Source organism: Manis javanica, chromosome 14 (genome assembly GCF_040802235.1).
Source record: "Manis javanica isolate MJ-LG chromosome 14, MJ_LKY, whole genome shotgun sequence".
NCBI lineage: Eukaryota > Metazoa > Chordata > Mammalia > Pholidota > Manidae > Manis > Manis javanica.
Genome location: NC_133169.1, coordinates 8,872,474 through 8,890,867, shown reverse-complemented (window position 1 = coordinate 8,890,867; position 18,394 = coordinate 8,872,474). Strand labels below are relative to the sequence as shown.

Genomic DNA, 18,394 nt, shown 5'->3' with positions numbered 1-18,394 from the left:
TTACACGCACATATAAGAGCCTCTTGGATCAACCAAGTAGACCTTTAACTTGGAAACCGGGCAGCATATTGAAGGATATCCTGTCTCTATAAACTCTGTTCAGTGTTTTGAATGGAACCCAAGCGACAGAGCCAAGATGGGGAATGTCAGGATTGACACAGAGACAAGACAGACCTCATGTCATCCAATTTATAGCAAAACATAAATGACATCTCCCACTTGAGAAGTTGACTACTAAGAGAGTTGGAGTAAAAAATGAGGCTGGTTAACCTCAGAGATCTCTGGATAACAAGGCTGAACTTGGGGTTCCAAGGCCACTATGACAGAATTAAATGTCATAATGCATATAAATCACTTATCACAGAAATTGTTGCATACGTGGCAGTAGAAGTCACAGTCATGGTAACATCACGTAGTAATAATTTTCACTGTTACTCTAATTATCTTGAACAACATGATATGGCTTTGTTGAATGGGGCTTGACCTAGAAATTTTATGTCCAGGGTAATAAATACTATTCTGATGAAGGTGCTAATCTTTATCACAGACCTTCTAGAGCAGAACTGGCTGGTGGAAATCTAGATGCTGTCTAAGGGTGCTCTCCAGATGTCATTTAGGCAGATCCAGACTTTTCTGCCCAGAAGATTCTCTCCAGTGGAATTCGGTCATTTCTAGCATTCCAGACAGGGAATTCAGACTGAGTAAGAATGACTGGGAAGCTGTTGTTCATTACCTCCCTGGCAGATATGAAGATGGAGATGCTCCAGAGATCCATTTTCTAAAAGAATTTTCCACAAATTTGCTTTAGGCAATCAGAGAAGGACAAAAGTTTTAGTTTCAGATAGTGATTGTTTTAGGAGACAGGAGTTTTACAGAGCTCAAATTTTTCTTTTTTCATAAGGAGTACCAGTTTCTTCAGTATCAGTAGAAGTTATTATAAATCCCTTTAAAGAAGGCACTGCTATGCCTGTGGTAGGGAATAGAGGTGACCCCCGTAGTGGAGTCTGAGGGGAGACAGAGGCACGGGAAGACTTAGTGAGGGTCTCGGGGGACTTGTGAGCAGCATCTGCAACAGGGAGCACGTCCCGCTCTGTGCCAGTGGCCTGGGCCCCCTGAGAACAACAGATGTGGACGGGCCTTCAGGGATCAAAGACACTTCAATCCAAAGTTTCTACTTCCTGTTTGAACTTGATATTTGTGGATTTTCCAGAGGGTGAATGGGTTGTAACTTTCCAGCAGGAAGGCCAATGAGCCAGGGGAACTTGGACCGTGGATCACTGACTTCACCAGCCCTTGGAGTCACCCACACCAGCCTCCTGCAGGTATCTTCCTGGCAAAGGGACATCGGTTGCTGGTGGCAGAGGAAAAACCAAGAACTGGGATCCAAGTTATACATCCGGCTTTCAGTCTTGATTTCCCCTCATGGATTTTGCTCACTCTTTTTTGCTCACCCTGCTGCAACAGCTCTTTCTTAGGTCATGAAGGTATGATCCCCAGTCAGGAGGCACATTCATACATTCACTCAGTTCACTCAGTAATGGATTAATATTACATAACTTTTAAATGCGTAATTAAACAGGCAAAAAAAAAAAAAAAAGAAGGGAAATTCCTCCATTAAAGACTTAAAAAGAAAAAAAGGGAGTGAACTTCATTTGTGTTAACATGTGCACTGCCATTGTTCTCCCAGAAAGGAAATGCTATACCAGATAACTGTTACGAGCTTAGCATTTCAAGTCCATGTTGAACTAGGACACAAAACCTGCGGCGTTCGAAAGGCAGAAATTTGAACCTAAAACACCTGCATAAAAGCTGGACCATCAGAGGCCTTTCCTTCTAATAAATGAATGGCTTGTTGGGAGGAAAAAAATCACCTATAAACACAGAGACATGACAAGTGAGCTAGTCTTTGTATGAACTCTGTGAGAAATAGCTTCCCTCTGAACTAACAAAACCTCGGGACAGTGCCACTCCCCTGGGTGTGTTCTGGGAAGCCCCAAATGAAGAATTATCATAGTTCCTGGGCCAGTGGCACTCCCAGGGCTTGAATGAAGTCAATACAAAATGGCTTTTGAGGGACACAGAGCCCAGACCACGTGGAATTCCTGCACGTGGACGCTGCACAAGAAGCATCCGAATAAAATCACAACACTCACCCAGTTATGGTGAACAAGAGCCCGAAGATGTGATGAATACAAGCTTAAATACCTAAAACTTCCAGTGGAAAAACTAAGAATTCTAATAACCTAATAATAATCTATTATCATTATAATAATTCTAAATAGCTAAGAACTCTAATAAATTAAATGCTTCAAAGCTATTTAAAGGTTGTTAAAATAATAAAATGAAGGATGAAGCCCATAGCAGTAAGATCATTTAAATACCAAAAAGGCAAATTTGAAAGGGGTTAACAGTAATTAATTAATTTTTGAGTACTCACTGTGGGTCATGTACACTTCGATGGGTTTGAAGCAGATGATTTTAGATGATTACCAAAACAACATTCTATGTTAGATGTAATTACTATCCCGATTTTTAAGCATGTAGAGACATAGGTTAATTAATTTGACCAAAACTGCAGATACACTAAATTGTAGTGTCATCATGTAAATCCAGGCAAAAGGTTAAGCTTCTGGTCACTTGCTCCAGTTGCATCCTTTGAGCCCTCCCTGAGGTCCAAACACAAGGCAGTAGGAGGTAAGATGTAAAATATAAAAATCTACATTTGTCCTAAAAGGAGTGAAAAATTTCCATGGATTAGAAACAAGCTCAAAGCAGAAAATGCAAATGAAGGGAATGAGAGCCAGGACTTCAGGAGGAAGATATTCAAAGGCCTAGCAAATAGCAAGTGCCTAGTTTCTGAGTTGGGACTGTATTCAGTCTGTTTGAGGAACCTGAGGCCGACGAGGCTGCAGCTCATTATGCAACAGGAAGAATGGTGGGAAGATCTATCGTACTAAACAAAAGTTCCAATCAGACACGTGGTATTTGGATGAGATACGGTAGCATGGAACTAAAAGGAAAAAAACCCAACTATTTAATAAATAATCATGCATAATTTACATCTGTTTGAAAAAAATCAATCCTTAGCTCACATACTTTTTAAAAATTCCAAAAAATAAAGGCCTAATGTAAACCCCAAAACAGAAAGTCAGATTGTTACCCCACACTGAACATATATATGGTATACTGTGCAAATATATATCAAAATTAGCACACAGCACTTAAAGAAATATGAGTTTTTTTATAACATAGTAATATAGAAAACATATGAAGGAATGTCCCCCAAAACATATGAGGGAATATTCTGGAGTGATGGAAATACTTCATATCATGATAGAAATTGGAATTACTTCAATGTCTGCATTTGTCAGACTGATGGAGCCAAGAACATAAAATCCATGCATTTTGCTGTACATAAATTAACCTGAATAAACAGTTCCAATTAGAGCTATAAGAAAAAGACCAACACAGAGAAAATGGGCAAAAAATAAACACAGGAAACTTTTAGAAGAACTATAAATTAACAATGAATTTTTGGAAAAATGCTTGATTGCATTAGTAATTTGAAACAATTTCCTTGAAACAATGATACTTTTCTCCCACAAACTGATGCTCTCACACACAGTTGCTGCATGTGTAAATTGCTCAGCAATTTACAAGTGTTTAACAAGACTACTGAATATGCATAGCTTAAAATGTAGCCATCTCTGATTTACAAACATCCTTCAGATGAAATGCTACTGCAAGGACATTTATTTTAGCACCTTTTTTATAATATAAAATTTTGGAAACCACCTTAATGTCTATCAGTGATTGAAAGGATTAAAATATGATAATATTTAATGGCTCTGAAATGTACACTTAAAATGGCTGAAATGGCAAATGGAGGTATTATATTTTACCAAGATAAAAAAAGAAAAAATGCATTTTGAAAACAGAATCCTACACAGCCTTTTAAAATGGTACAACAGACTTACCTACAAATCTGAAAATATTTCATGATATTTTGTTAAATAGGTGTAGTTCTAAATATACAATATTTACATGCATGTATAAGCATTTGTACAGAAATAGATAAATATCTGCAGAGCTACGATTTTAATGGTGCTAAGTTTTTCACAATGGGTACCACTTGTGGAATTAGATTATAGGGAAGACTTCAGCATTTTATATTACATACTTCAAAAATGTTTCAATTGATAAGAGTTAGCATTTAATTGCTTTGGAATTAAAATTCAGGTTCCAAACCATATTATCACATTTTCAAAAAGTACGTGAATAAAAGAAGAAAAATTATTATATTCATAAACCTTCTAGAGGCCACAACAAATACAGAACTTTGGATGTGGTAAAACCGACAAAGTTATATTTCATTATAAATATAGGGGATCTAGGCTGGCCTGTGCATACAAGGTATGTCACCCAAACTAAATGTAACTACAGTTAAGTTTTATGTAACTTTGTTTTGATTCTAACTTGAGGACAATGACCCCAGTGCACGATGATTAGTGTAAGTGGCTGGGTGGGAGTTCTGTACTGTCTGAGCCGGGAAAGCATTTGGACAAAATGATGGGACACAGCTCTCTGTATGCAGCAGTCCCACAAAATCACTAACCTTGGGTTTGTGCCTGCTAAGCAAGCTTCACTGTTCTACCCTACACGTTCTTCTATCCCATCCTGTCTCCTCTTGTAAAAAGAAGTTAGAACACAATCTGACTTGTGCCTGAAGGAACCAGTAGGAATCGGTTCCGGTGACGAAGCCCTTCCCACTCCTGGGTTCATGGTATTTCTCGCGACTGGTTTCTTCAGGGCCCCAGCCAACTTCACCTCACAGCAGATGACGAAGAGTGTCATGGAGGACAGCACCCGGGGGAGGCGTCCTGGCAGCTGACTCCCTCGGGGTCTCTAAAGGACCTGCTGGTTCTGATGCCCTGGGTCATGCCTGGTTGTCAGAGAGCAGAAGCTCCTATGACTTTACATAGCGTCTTCATAGTCCGCCTCTGCAACATTTTCCTGCTTCAGCCTAAAGTAGATGTCTGAGGCGTCCTAGAGACACAAGCACATGGAGAGAACCAAAGCCGGGAGGTTGTGGAACGTGCCTCCCACCGGTTCTCTTCCCCGATCAGCCTGATGCATCCCGTCATGGTGCACCACGCATCGCAAACCTGGGAGCCTCCTAGAAGACCGCGTCTTAGGCCAGAGTTTTCAAAGGGCCTGCATTCCACTGGTGGCCTACAGAGGGTCTCCTGGGGAGCTTCCAGCTGATCCCAATGTGCGGGGCCTTCTCCCATTCTTACAGGCCACTGTTACACAGTTCCATGGGCTGTCATTTTTTTAAGGATGTCAACATTTTGTATTCATAAGCTAAGTTTAGAGTGTGTTATTGGAGTTTACCGAGGACATGAATTCCGTCCTGAGACTGTGGCTGCCACATAGCACTAGACAAAATCACAGAGCTCTACTGTCCTCACACACATGCAGAATTGGAATTCAATATTCTGAAAGTGTTTTTGCAGCATCAGTGATGTCTTGAATTATTCAAGGTATACAAAGTACTGCATTTTAATGATACAAATCACTGTTAGTTGAGCTTCATTCAATATTAATTTAGTTTTCTAACGGTTTCAGTTAACCTCACAGCGCAAAATGATGTATATATGTTTCAACAGTATTTTAGGTTAAAGACTTTCAAGGTAATGGGAATTTTAGACTGGGTGTGCACCATAGCTTACCTAGAAAGCATCCATATGACCATCCCTACAGGAATTGTGTGTGTAAGCCTCCAAAATGTCCTTGTATAGTGAGTGACTTTATTGTAATAACTGATTTTTTTAGCCCTACTGTGTGGGGAGATAAGAGAGGAGGTCAACTGTGGGATCCTTTGTTTTTCTTAAATGGCCATAATTTTAAAAGTTTGAGTATCGTCTCCAGAAGGAAAGAGCAGGGATTCTAACTCACCCTGTCATCAATCCGTGTCCTCGGGGGCTTGCCTGTGGAATAAAAGGCATGTGCTAAAGATTCCATTTCTATTTAAAGTCCTTCACTAAGTTAGTGTTGATAAAGGCTTGTTCTCTCCTATTTCCCCGGATTGATTTCCATTAATATTTTTAGCCCTGATATTTCCTATCACAAATATGATTCCACCATTACACAGAGGGATGCTGGCAGCCTGGGGCTGGGAGGATCGGTAGGTCCCTCTTGGCATCTCAGCGCCCTGCATTTCTGAGCCCACCTTGTTCGGGATGGGACAACGGCCGCACCCAGCTGCTTTGCTGGGGGCTCCAGGGCTCCTCAGAGAGGGCAGACAGGAAGTACCGGGGCTGCCCCGCCTGGCTGCGGAGCGCGACCTTCAGGAGGCTGAGTCAGCCCCAGCACCGGGCTCTCCCTCGAGGCAGCTTCCAGACCAAGGGCCAGTCTTGGAATTGACACAGCAGGGCCACCATGAGGGCCCACGGCAGATGCTGCCACGCTGCCTCACACAGCCACCGTAACCCGAAAGGCACACGCGCTCCCCGCCTCCAGCCTCACCTGCTGCTGTTGGCCGCTCCTGCTGCATGCAGTACACCAAAGAGTAAACCTCATCGCCACTCACAACATTCACTGAAAGGAAAGGAGGCATCATGGCCCAGTCCCTTCCTCCTGCCAGGTAGCTCACTCCAGACCTGCACCTATCCGAGTCCAGAGGACAGGTGAGTCCCCTATGAGGTGGTGCGGGCACTGCAGCTCAGGCTTGGCTAGTGGGCATCACCCCGAGCTCCCTCTACCTACTTTGGCCCTGTCACTGGGGAAGCCTTACCATTTCCATATACAGGCTGCTGATGCTCTGGGGCCGCTGAGTTGAGGTAGGTGGATTCCTGGGGTGTAGGGCTGGGAGGGTGCCTGCAAACACAGAAATACATGCAACCTATCTGGGACAGTACCCCTGGTGTCCCAGATATCACCACCGGGATTGTAAGTGAGACACGGAAGAAGAGAACTCTTAGAAAGGGTCCTGAGCAGAATGCTAACTTACGGGAATTTCAGGAGTCAGCTCAGCTGTGTGCTACAAGCCACCACCTATACCTGGGCTGTGCAGTGACCTGCGGAGTGTTGCTGTAGCACACAACCCCTGAGTGTGACGTTCCTGCCCTGGGCTCACTGTGGTGTTGCCCACACCCGAAATAGTGTCATTCACACCACAGGGGCTCAGTAAATATTAAATGAAGGAATACTGATTCAGCCCCAATAGGAAACAGGTTTCTTAGGCAGTCAAGCAGTCTGAGGAAGGGAAAGACAAAAATGGTCTTGTGTTTACACATACCATCGAAAGGGTGCTACGCTGATGTGGAAAAATAATGTATCTGGATGACAACACGCTATAAAAACATAGCAACTAAACATTGATACTCACAGATGGAAGTATTTCCAAAATATTTTCTTCCTCTAAACTTCTAAAGAGCTTCGCCAGCAATCTTTTAGTATGTTTATTACTCTTTGGCCTGCGTTATGTAATTACACATCCTAACTGCTCTAAGATGCCTCCACACTCTCAAGATCTTTCTATATTTCCATGCCTTTCACCTCTCAACAGGATGACTTACAGACCCTCAGTCATATTATAGACTTAATAATCCCAATATTGGTTAATTGATGGAATGAACACATGAAATGGGTCAAAGCCGTGTAATTTTCTTATTCTGCTGGTTCAGTGAAGGAGATAAGCTAGGAAGAATGATGAAAGGATTTAAATTAATGAGTTAGTAATAAAAGAAGAGAAATAGCAAACAAGTGTTCATATTTATCAGTGGGAGAACTCTGGAGAGACAGTTTGCATATAATAAAATATGAGGATAGCTCATGAGAAAGAACAATTCAAATTTGTTTTTGAATACATTTTTCTACATTATCAGTGCACATGGAGAAATCAGAAACCTCACCTCATTGGGTCCCTGGCTGCACGTCTTCCTGCAAGTCAAGCAAAAGAGCATTTCTGTCAATGGAGGAAACCTTTCTCGGTGATCTCACAGAGCATGGAATGTTCCTCAAGCCGGGGTGCCCATCACAAGATGCCACTGTGCCCCCAGGGCATCCTGGCAACCATTTAGGCAGATACTTTATTTTGCAGATGAAGAGTCTCAGGTCCAGAATAGTTAAGCAAGCTTCCCCCAAACAGTCTATAGCAGAGCTAGGACTTGTACCCAAGCCTCTGAATCTATTATATTTTTTGCTTTACACTTATTATATTTTCACACCTATTATATTTCTTGCTTTTGGTTTTACAACCACACCTCCTAATCTTATCAGGACAAGAGTCCTCAAAAGCAGGTGCTGTCACAGTCACATCATAGAGGGAGTGAGGTGCCCAACGGTGCGGGTAAAGCTTGGGATTTAAATGAGAATCTCACACAGGCTTCTCTTGTCCATCTCCAGCCTGCTCAATGGAGAGCAGAAGTCCAAGATTAAACATACAAATAGATATGCAATCACCAACTGTGGTAAAGCATGACACTAAATAACTAGGTACTCTGATGAAGAATAACAGAACTGTATGCTCAGTGGCCAGGGAACCTCTTAGAGACAATGACATGTAGGCTAAAGAAGTGAGACAGATCCAGCAATGAGTAGAACTGATTGGTATATGGTTGAGGTGATGAGAAAGCATGTGATAATCCTTGAAGGTGAATAAGAATTAGCTGGGAGATGATCCGTATAGCTGGAACTGCTAACTGTATTTCTCTTCCAGGGGCTGATTAGTTCTTTTAAATAGAGTTATATTTTCGTATAGACATTAAATCACAGAAGCACAAGAATATCAGTGAAACATCAACTGATAACAGGTGAAGGATGGGGGAACTTTGTAAAAATGTTTCACTACTTTAATGGGTACCATTCCCATGCTGGGGGCTGTGAGCGGTTCTGTAGGCAGGGTGGCTGATGGGATATATTCATCCTTTGCAGTATACATGTCGCAAATCTAGCCTACTTCCATGAAAACAAAGGTCCAGAAACAAAATGCCAATCTCTATAAATACTAACCTATTTTTCTCTTGAGCCAACAGCAGAATAATAGGGCCCCTGTGGTGGGACCAAGGATCCCGAGCAGCCCCTCCATGACTGAAGTAAGAAGTACTCTTCTGTCCTCCGCAGGCACTGAGGGGAGAGACCTGTGCATGAGCTGCCCAGGCGCCGGGCTTGGGTCTGGAGAGCAGACGTCTTGAGCCTGGGCTGAGGCCGAGATCTGCTTTCCCAGGAGCAGTGGGACTTATGTATCCAGGGACTTGAAGTCAACACATTAAATTAAAGAGGCACCCAGCCTTCATGTCCTCCATGTCCCTCAGATACATCTCCCAGGACAGGAAAACCCCAGCTTTGGTAGCACAACACCAGAAATATTGTGGGGTTTGCAAAACTCTCCCAGGATGCCAGGAAATACATTGACCAAGACAGTCCCATAGCCTGAGCTGTACCTGTGATGTTGAGTGCCACCATCTCACTGCGCTGGGCCTCCGGGCCATTGTTGGCCTCACAGGAGTAGTTTCCAGAATGTTCTGCCGTCAGAGAGAGGTTGAAGGACGCTCCTCCTCCAAATGGGGCTGAGCTGCTCCCCAGGGTGACATTCTTATGATAAAACCAGTACAGGATCGGGGGAGAGCCTCTCTGGGCCTCACAGCGGAGCTCCACCACGTCCCCCACCACAGCCTGGGCCCCGGGAGCCTTGAGGGTGAGGACGGGGCGGGACACTGGAACTGAGAGAGATGGTGGGATGTCGGAGAGGGTCTCTGACATGGTGACAGACGCACAATCCCCCCCACAGAGGCCCAGCCCCCTCTGAACTTCCTCAGGGCGCCCTGGGGGAACAGATGCCCAGTTTGCCATCTGCTGGCTCAGCTGCAGGGTGGTGGAACTTACTTCTGACAGTGACGCTCACCAGCCCGCTGAGACTGGGGCCATAGCCATTGTCGGCCGCACAGTAATATTTCTCAGCATCCCTCTCCGTCACCATAGGGATCTCAAACTTCGCTGCCAGTGAACGCTGGGTCTTTTTTTCCAGGGCTAAACCCAGGGCCCCTTTGTACCACAAGAAGGTGATGTTTCCCGTGCCCCGAGCAGCCAAGCAGATGAGAACCAGCTTCTCTCCCTCCATGACATGTCCCCCAGGAGGCTGTGTCTCCAAGCTCACATCCCAGATGGGGATTCCTGCCCGAACACAAGTGACACAGGAGGGCCCTGAGTAGGAAGGGTTTGAGGGGGTAAAGAGTAGGCATGACAGTCCTGAAAGCCAAGGCCTTGGCTCAAGTAAGTCATTTACGCAGCTCATGGTGAGGGAGGTGGAGGGGGTTTCCTCTGGTTTGGGATTGACGTTGGTTGAGGTGATGGCGGGTCATGATGGTTGGTGGTGGTACGGTGGGAAGGAGATGCCGCAGTACCAAGGAGGGTGCAGCATCCCCTCTCTCCTCAGGCAGTGGGACTCCCAGAACCCTGCTCTCTCAAACTCTCATTTTTCCAGGCATGTTATTATAGGGGTTACAAGTCCTGGCTGCAAGTCAAACTGCCTGGGTTTGAATGTGGGTCCCAACTCTGTGTGTGTGTGCCTTATCAAGTTCCTTCACTTTTCTGAGATGCCACCTTCCCATCTGTAGAGGGCAGGGACAGTGACCTCCTGCAGTTCAGCTAAACAACCTACGGAGGCACCGGAGCAGGGCTTGCTGTCCAGGGGCTCTGTTGCTGTGGTCGGGCTTCACCAGAGTTGAGATTTGAGCAAGTGTGGGAAAGCCCAGCCTCCTGGAGGTAGCAGACGTTTGCTTCATGGCACAATGGATGCATCTTTGTCTGAGAAGGGAGAGGAGTTCTCCCTTCTCTGTAGTTCTAGTCATCGTGACCCTACCCACCACCACCACACATTCCACCCTGTGTTTAGGGTGCTGGTTGAGCATCGGCTCCTTCTAGTTCGGACCCGTGCACCATGCAGCGATTTCTGCCCGTCCCTTCCCACCCAGTCTCCAGCACAGTGAGGACACGCAGTAAAGATTTCCTGAATGCTTTTCTCTCGGCTCTGTTGGGCTTGGCAAAAGGATGAGGGACTCTGATGAGGACAGAAGCCCAGAATGCACGTCCAGACCACCAGCCTCGCGCTCTGCCCTCCTGCCCACCCCCCAACCCCCACCACACAGAGGGTCCCCTGCACTCACTCTGCACAGAAATAGGGACTCTCCGGCTCCGACTCCAGCTCCGTGTGTCTTTCAGGGTTACTATCTTTTCTTCACACCAATAGGACCCCGAGTCTTCCCTCCACATGGTGGCGATCTGGAGCTCCGGGGAGCTGCTCCAGCCCAGCCCCAGAGCCTGGCTGTCTCTGAAGAAGCAGAATTCAAGCTGGACATCTGGCTTCTGCGGACGTTGCTGTGTCTTGCAGGTCAGGGTCATTGAGTTCCCCTCTATGGGCTGAGAGGGTCTGGCTGTCAGAAGCAGCTCTGGAGAAGAGGATTAAACACATATTCCAGGGCAATGGGGTTCAGAGATCCTAGGAAGAAGCTACTTTGTGTTCTTGGCATTTGAATCAAGCCTCAAATAACCAGCCCCTGGGCACACAGACCACCCCTCAGCGCCCCCATCCCAGGGACCCACAGGCTTTCCATTGCCAACTGCCCACCACCAGCACCTCCTGCCTCGTGCAGCACCTCCTGCTTCCATAGCAACCTTTACCTTTACCTTGCTTCTTACTCTCTGAAGATTCTGTCCATGAAATAAAATACCTTTTATGGAGAGAGTGCCGGAGTACTGACAATTGTCACCGGTTGGCACTGGAGATGGTGAAGCTTGAAGTTTTAGGGACAGTGAATGTATTTCATTCCTCCTTGTTATTAGCCATATGCGTTATTTTCTTCTGTAGCCTTTCCCATGGTATCTCAGACTCATGCCTTTTCTTTCAAAGACAGAATATGAGATCTGGAGGATCAGTCAGTCTGGGAAAGACTTCGAGGAACTCAATTCCTTCTTTACTGCTTCTCTCCTGCCCCTATTACTGACCTTCCTAAGGGAAGGAGCAGGCATGCACTTGCCTGCAAACGCTTTGCACCTACCCAGCCACACGGCCCAGCTCCCCTACACTTCTCAGAAGCCATTAAGGAGCAGATTCAATGCATACGTTAAGCCTCAGAGATGTCCCCCTTTTTGGCCACAGGGGCTCTTTTATGGATGAATTAGAGATGGGTAGAGGTGTGTTCTGCTTTCACTCTTATCTTCTTATCTCCTCCAGCCACCACAGCCAGTGAAACATCAAAGTCCCTGAGGGCCCTGGCTCTTTAAGTGTTTGTTTATCTAGCCCTCAGGGCCTCTGCTTTGGGGGGAAATTTTAAGAATTTCCCTAAGGAAAACCCTTCTCTTCTCACCAGATGAAAATGCCAAGTGTTCTAAATCACTGAGAGGCGGCTCCTGGTCCAACACCTGTAATCTCCAAACCTTCTTATTGGAATGCTTTACCCTGGAACTTTAAAAAAATCTGTTTCAACCATGGTACCAGAATGTTTGGTCCATGCTGGGGCATGGAAGTCCCTGTACATTGAATCACGTTCTGTCCTTGGACAGCTGTCATTCACAGAGGACTGAGGGGCAGCACAGCTTGCTTTTGGGCTGAGCAGAGAAAGGACTAAAAAAGGCATCTGTCCACCTGCACCCCATGCTTCTGAATGGGGTGGGGCAAGGGTGCAGTAGGGCGCCTGACAAGGCAGTTTGCAAGGGTCTGGAGGTCAGTCTTGCAGCTCAGAGCTTGTTTCAGGTAATTCTCATGCACAGAGACAACCTGGTAAATGACTGGTGGCAGAGGCTTTGTTTCTCCATCCTGGAGGTGGTTTTGGATTTCTGCAAAGGCTAGGATTGGGCACGTGTGCTTATGGGGGCAAAGCAGGACTGGGTACAAAGCATCACAGTATTAACATGAGGCAGGAGTTAGACCTGAACAAGCATCAGGAAAGGAACCCAGAAGGCTAGAGTGGTACTGAATATCTTGTCATGGAGATTCATGATCCTCTGTTCCCTAGTTAGACATGCAGCCTGGGTTCTTGAGGTGGCAGGACAGCGTCTTAGTAGTGGTTAGTATTTAATGTACAAGAAAGCAGTTCTCAGATATAGTAGATTTAAATGCACTTTAGGGAAAGATTCCGCCTGGGGGAAATGTTTCTCCTTTTGTCACCTGGTAAAGGTAAGACTTTGAATCAGGATCCAAGTGATGAAGTTTGCATAAGCCGGAGTCTGAGAGAGAATCTGCCGGGGGTACCGGTTGTGACCTCAGAGCAGGCAGGAGCATAGAAAGGAGGAGGAGTGCCACCTCGTTTTGCACATGGCCTGAGGAGGGACTGGACCGGTGCTCTCCGAGGACCTGCGACCTCAGCATCTCCATCGCTCCTGGTGGAGCACCTAGTGGGGAAAAACCTGGGGGCTTGGAGCCCCTGAGGCTGGGAAGGCAGAGATGCTTCTTGGATCAACCTGTGGCGCCCTGCTACTTCCTTGTGCAAACGGCATCTCCCTCCCTGAGCTGGGACTTCTCAGAACAAGATTGTGATCTTGAGAAGGTCAGAGCAAGACTTGCCCCAGCTGAGCAGGTGGGGTTTGGGTGCAGAAACCTGTGTGAACACAGGCAGCCCCAGCCCCAGGGAGCCGCTGTCACATGTGAACCGCAGCAGCTTCAGCAGAGGTGAGACGGCCATGCACAGGCCTCCTGCTCCGGCCCAAGTGACAAGACACTCACGGAGCATGAAGGAGAAAGGGAAGAACAACTCACCGGTTTGTCCGCAGAGTGGAGCTGGAAGAGAATTCAGCAGCAATCAGCTCAGAGCAGCCGATCCCAAACACAGGCAAAGCCTAACGCTCCTGGAGAGCTTCCCTGCAGCCCACCACCTGCCCTCCCCAGCCTCTCCCGTATTCTTTGCTTTATGCTTTCTCCCGCTTCCCCTCCCTCCATCTCTTCTTCCCTCCCTCTTTATTTTCCTCCCCTCCTTCCTTTTATCATCTCATTCCCCTTTTCACATCCCACATTGCCCACAAAGCAACAAGGAATCATTTTTATGATCATAAAATAACTTTCAACAACTTCTCCCACCCATGACGAGGTGGTGGTGTCCCTGTTCTGTAAGTACCCAGCAGCTCCCTCTTCAAGCCCCTCATTCTCATCCCTTCCTTTCGAAAGTCTTGATAGTCCAGCTCTAGACTGGCTGACGGGAAAGGAGAATGTGGAACGGGGCTCATGATCAAGCCATGATTCTCCTTAATTTACCAACTTCAGATCAGAGGAGGCTTAGGTCCAGAGAAGGGATTTAGACTTCTCCAAAGATTCTTTCAGATTCCAAGGATTTGACCATAATAGTAGGACATAATGATCAAGAGCAGGAAATTCCAGGGAAAACACTGGCTCACCAGCCAGACGCCATAGATTTGAATCCTGGCTTTTTCTCTTACAACATATGTTGCCCTGGGAAAGTGCTTCATTCTTCTGTGCTTTAGTTTCCTTTTTTTTTAGGTTAATCTGTCTAATAGACAGCTGAATGACAGTTGAATACATGAAAGGTATTCAACAGAGAGATGAAAGCTGGTGAAACAAGCTTGAACTTAAGCAGTTTAAGTTTAAAATGATACATGAAGTGACTACATCGTATAACTTGGAGGAGTGAGTATGGATGGAGAAGAGAGCAAACATTTTGAGGTCAATAAAGCTTCAGGTATTGAGTTAGAAAGAAAACCAGCAGAATAAGTTATTCCAGAAGCCAAGTGAAAAAGTATGTCCAGACAAGGGAGGGATCAATTGTACCAAATACCCCTGAGAAGTTGAATAAGATGAGAAATGAAAATTGCATCCTGGGTGGGGCAACATGGAGGTGATGGGGAGAGTAGAAAGAGCAATTTCAGTGGAGTGATGGGGATGAATGATTGACTGAAGTGAGGTCAAGAAAGGATGAATAATCAGGGAAATGCAACTTAAAACCACAATGTGGTATCACCTCACACCAGTTAGGATGGCCAATATCCAAAAGACAATAAAGAACAAATGCTGGTGAGGATGAGGGGAAAGAGGAATCCTCTTATATTGTTGGTGGGAATGTAAATTACTTCAACCATTGTGGAAAGCAATATGGAGGTCCCTAGGAAAACTAAAAATAGAAATACCATTTGACCCAGCAATTCCACACCTAGGAATTTACCCAAAGAACACAAGATCCCTGATTCAAAAAGACATATGCAGCCCTATGTTTATCACAGCACTACTTACAACAGCCAAAATATGGAGGCAATCTAAGTGCCCATCAATACATGAATGAATAAAGAAGATGTGGTACATATACACAAGGAATATTACTCTGCCATAAAAAGAAAACAAAACCTACCATTTGCAACAACATGGATGGAGCTGGAGGATATTATGTTTAGTGAAATAAGCCAGGAGGAAAAAGACAAGTACCAAGTGATTTCCCTCATTTATAGAGTATAAGAACAAAGCAAAACTGAAGGAACAAAACAGCAGCAGACTCACAGACTCCAAGAAGGGACTAGCAGTTACCAAAGGAAAGGGGGTGGGGAGAGTGGGTGGGGAGGGAGGGAGAAGGGGATTAAGGGGCACTATAATTAGCACCCACAATATAGGTAGGTCATGGGGAGGGCAGTACAGCACAAAGAAGACAAGTAGTGACTCTGCAGCATCTTACTATGCTGATGGACAGTGACTGCAATGGAGTAGGGGGTGGGGGGACTTGATAATATGGGTGAATGTTGAAAGCACAATTTTGTTCATGTGAAACCTTCATAAGATTGTGTACCAATGATACCTTAACCTTAAAAAAAAAGAAAGGGCTAAGAATTATAAGAATCTAGAACAGTTTAGTAGTTGCCAGGAGTTAGGAATGGGGGAGGCTTGAGGGCATGAGGGAATTTTTGAAGTGAGGGAATGTTCTGTATTTTGATTGTTCTATTGATCACATGACTGTCAATCTTTGTCAAAAAATCATAGATGGTGTGTCGAAAAAGTGATTCTTATTGTCATCTATGTTAAAAATGAATTTGAAAAAAAAAGAAAGGATGGGAAGGGATGAAAAGATAGCAACTCGCTGAAAACTTTATAGAGGAGACAGAGAGATGGCACAGCAATGGAGGACACTATCGGGTCCCATTTCCATTATTTTAAAAGTTACTGTAGCATGTTTGTATATTTATGGGAAAAATCAGAATGACGAAGCACTTGGATGATGGAGCAAAGCTTTTGAAAACGCGAGAGAGTCTGAGACCCAGTGTACAGGTGGAGAGTCCTGTCTTCGAAAGGGTGAGGGCTGGTATATCCCTGGGAGGGGGAGAAAGGCAGAGGACGTGAACGCCCAGGTGGGCAGAAGGATGAGGATATTTTCTTCTGTTTGCTTGTATTTCCTCAGGGAAATAAGAAGCAAGATAAAAAATTGAGAGTAAGAAAGGGGAAGTTTGAGGAGAAAGGAGAAAGCACGGAATCGTGGTCATCAGGAATGGGGTTAAAGGGATTGCCTGGCGCCTGAGGTTTGCGGTCCTGCATCCAAAGGGAGATGAGTCGACAGGCTTGTGCCTTTTGCTAAAGTCACATTCATCCGCGTAGGCATAGCATGCAGCGCGCAGCCAAGTGTGAGGACCGGGAGACTGCTAGGGAGAGAGGAAGGTGTGTCTGCTGGAGGGTTTGATGGGCTGCAGAGTCTGAGCTGAGTCCGTGAGGAGGGACCACACGGAGCAGTAACTGACCGAGGAGGAAGAAGTACCCCTGGGGGGTGAGGACCCGCTGGGGGCAGAGTGCCAGCAAAAGTAAACTGGAAATGCAAGGGGGGTGTTGCGGATGCTGGAAGCAAAGATTTTGAAAGTGGGGCAGTTGTTGCTGATAAATTACAGGGCTTGATGGTAAGAATGGGGGCATCAGGGTGAAGGAGGGGCGAAGGGAAATAATGTTGGTAGTAAGAAGGGCAGGGAACTAAGAGGCCACATTGTATGAACGGTCTTACTGAAACACCAACCACAAAGACAGAACTCGTACTGGAAAGAAAGACACACAGCGAAGACTTCCTATGAGATAAAAACCGAAATGATAGTTTCCCTCAAGAATCTGGCTTTCCAGTCTTTACTGCTTTCGGCCTGACGCTGAGCCCTCGGTTGAAGGGAGAGTTCTCAGCTGAGCATCACCAGGCAGGGATGCGGTCCCAAGAAGGCCAGCAGCTCGCCAGGATGCGGGACCCTGTCGGGGGATCCCACCCCTGGCTCTGAGCTGTCCTACTCACCACACATCAACAGCAAGAGCCTCAGCAGCATGGGGAGCAAGTCGGGGGCTGCAGCCGGAGGTGGTCTCTCACCGAAAAAAGAATTCACCTCGGAGTCAAGAGGTAGCGGCTTGCAGAGATTTGGGGAAGTCAGGATCGGAAGTCACCTGCAGCCCAAGCTTACAGAAATAGAAGAAGGAACCCAGCCTTCCAATGGCTGGTCTCTATTTCCTCTCCTGCAAAGGCTGAGAAAATTGAAGATGAGCCTTTTGACAATTTAGTTCAGTTTCCCCAACTTGAAGATAAAGCACATTCCTGCATCGGGGCCTTCTTCAACAGCTCCCGGATCTCAGAAGAAGTTTCCCAAAGGCAGTTTCTGACTTCGATGGGAGCCTCATCAGGCTACAGTCCTGCTGAAATTCACTTGGCGTGTTTTCGTCTTTGACAGGGTTGTCTCCTTGACTGTGTCTAATCAGCACAGCCTTTCATTCATTTCTCAGCAGCCTCTATTGTAGTCACAAGCTGCATAAATGTCATGAAGTCAGGGACTGATGGGCTGTCACCCAGGTCAAGTAGAGCATCTGACAGTTGTTGCATATGAGGATTTGTACAGGGCAAGCTATCCGAAAGATACTAGCTTCCATATGTAAACTGTCACACTGTGCCAATAAGTGAGCACAAAACAGCTGAAAAACAAAATCACAGGAAATTACTTTCAGGGGGATGTTTGTAAAGGAAGTATAGGAAATAGACATATGCAAAGTAGCTTCTGGGCCTTTGGGGACTGCTGGTCACTAGCACTGAACCTGGCACTTGTGGTGCAATTCCTCCACTCACCCCAACATCAGGATATTTATTCTCTCTCCCAGTGCTTCCTTTAGCACATTGGAGCTGCCAGTTCTTGGCACCTGAAGTCCGTAGACAATTCAGATTATCCATTAGAGGAGAATAAACCACCATAATTTCAGCATGTCTTGAATCTTTGAGTCTCTAGGATTAAGAAGAGACGGACATGTCCCAGCTTTGTTCATTGACTTGGAAAGACCTGTGTGGGATGAGTTTGCCTAGTTTAAAGCATAAGGACTAAAGCATAAAATTCCACAAGAAATGTGGAGCCCTCTAAACTCGGGGTCTAAGGCTATGTTTTTGCAAACACCAAGCTGCTT

The 18,394-nt window shown here is 45.7% G+C and overlaps 1 protein-coding gene across 5 annotated transcripts; it reads right to left on the bottom strand.

Moving 5' to 3' along the window:
* Positions 1-3,019: 3,019 nt before the first annotated feature.
* FCRL1 (Fc receptor like 1) lies at positions 3,020-17,904 on the bottom strand. 5 transcript variants are annotated; one of them, XR_012124987.1, is made up of 11 exons: positions 17,250-17,904; positions 13,757-13,777; positions 11,169-11,450; positions 9,889-10,206; positions 9,447-9,725; positions 9,016-9,129; positions 7,917-7,969; positions 6,797-6,879; positions 6,529-6,600; positions 5,959-5,990; positions 3,020-5,046 (listed from the first exon to the last, which is right to left on the bottom strand). XR_012124987.1 is itself a non-coding variant. In XM_037016756.2 (11 exons), exons 1-11 carry the CDS (start codon positions 17,278-17,280, stop codon positions 4,975-4,977), a joined length of 1,332 nt encoding a protein of 443 aa, XP_036872651.2. In that variant the 5' UTR covers positions 17,281-17,904; the 3' UTR covers positions 3,020-4,974. The 5 variants fall into 5 exon arrangements, 4 of the variants coding, with proteins under 4 accessions (XP_036872651.2, XP_036872652.1, XP_073077625.1 ...); XM_037016756.2 differs by having other exon boundaries at positions 7,917-7,944; XM_037016757.2 differs by having other exon boundaries at positions 7,917-7,944; positions 9,889-10,176.
* Between the last annotated feature and the right edge of the window lie 490 nt (positions 17,905-18,394).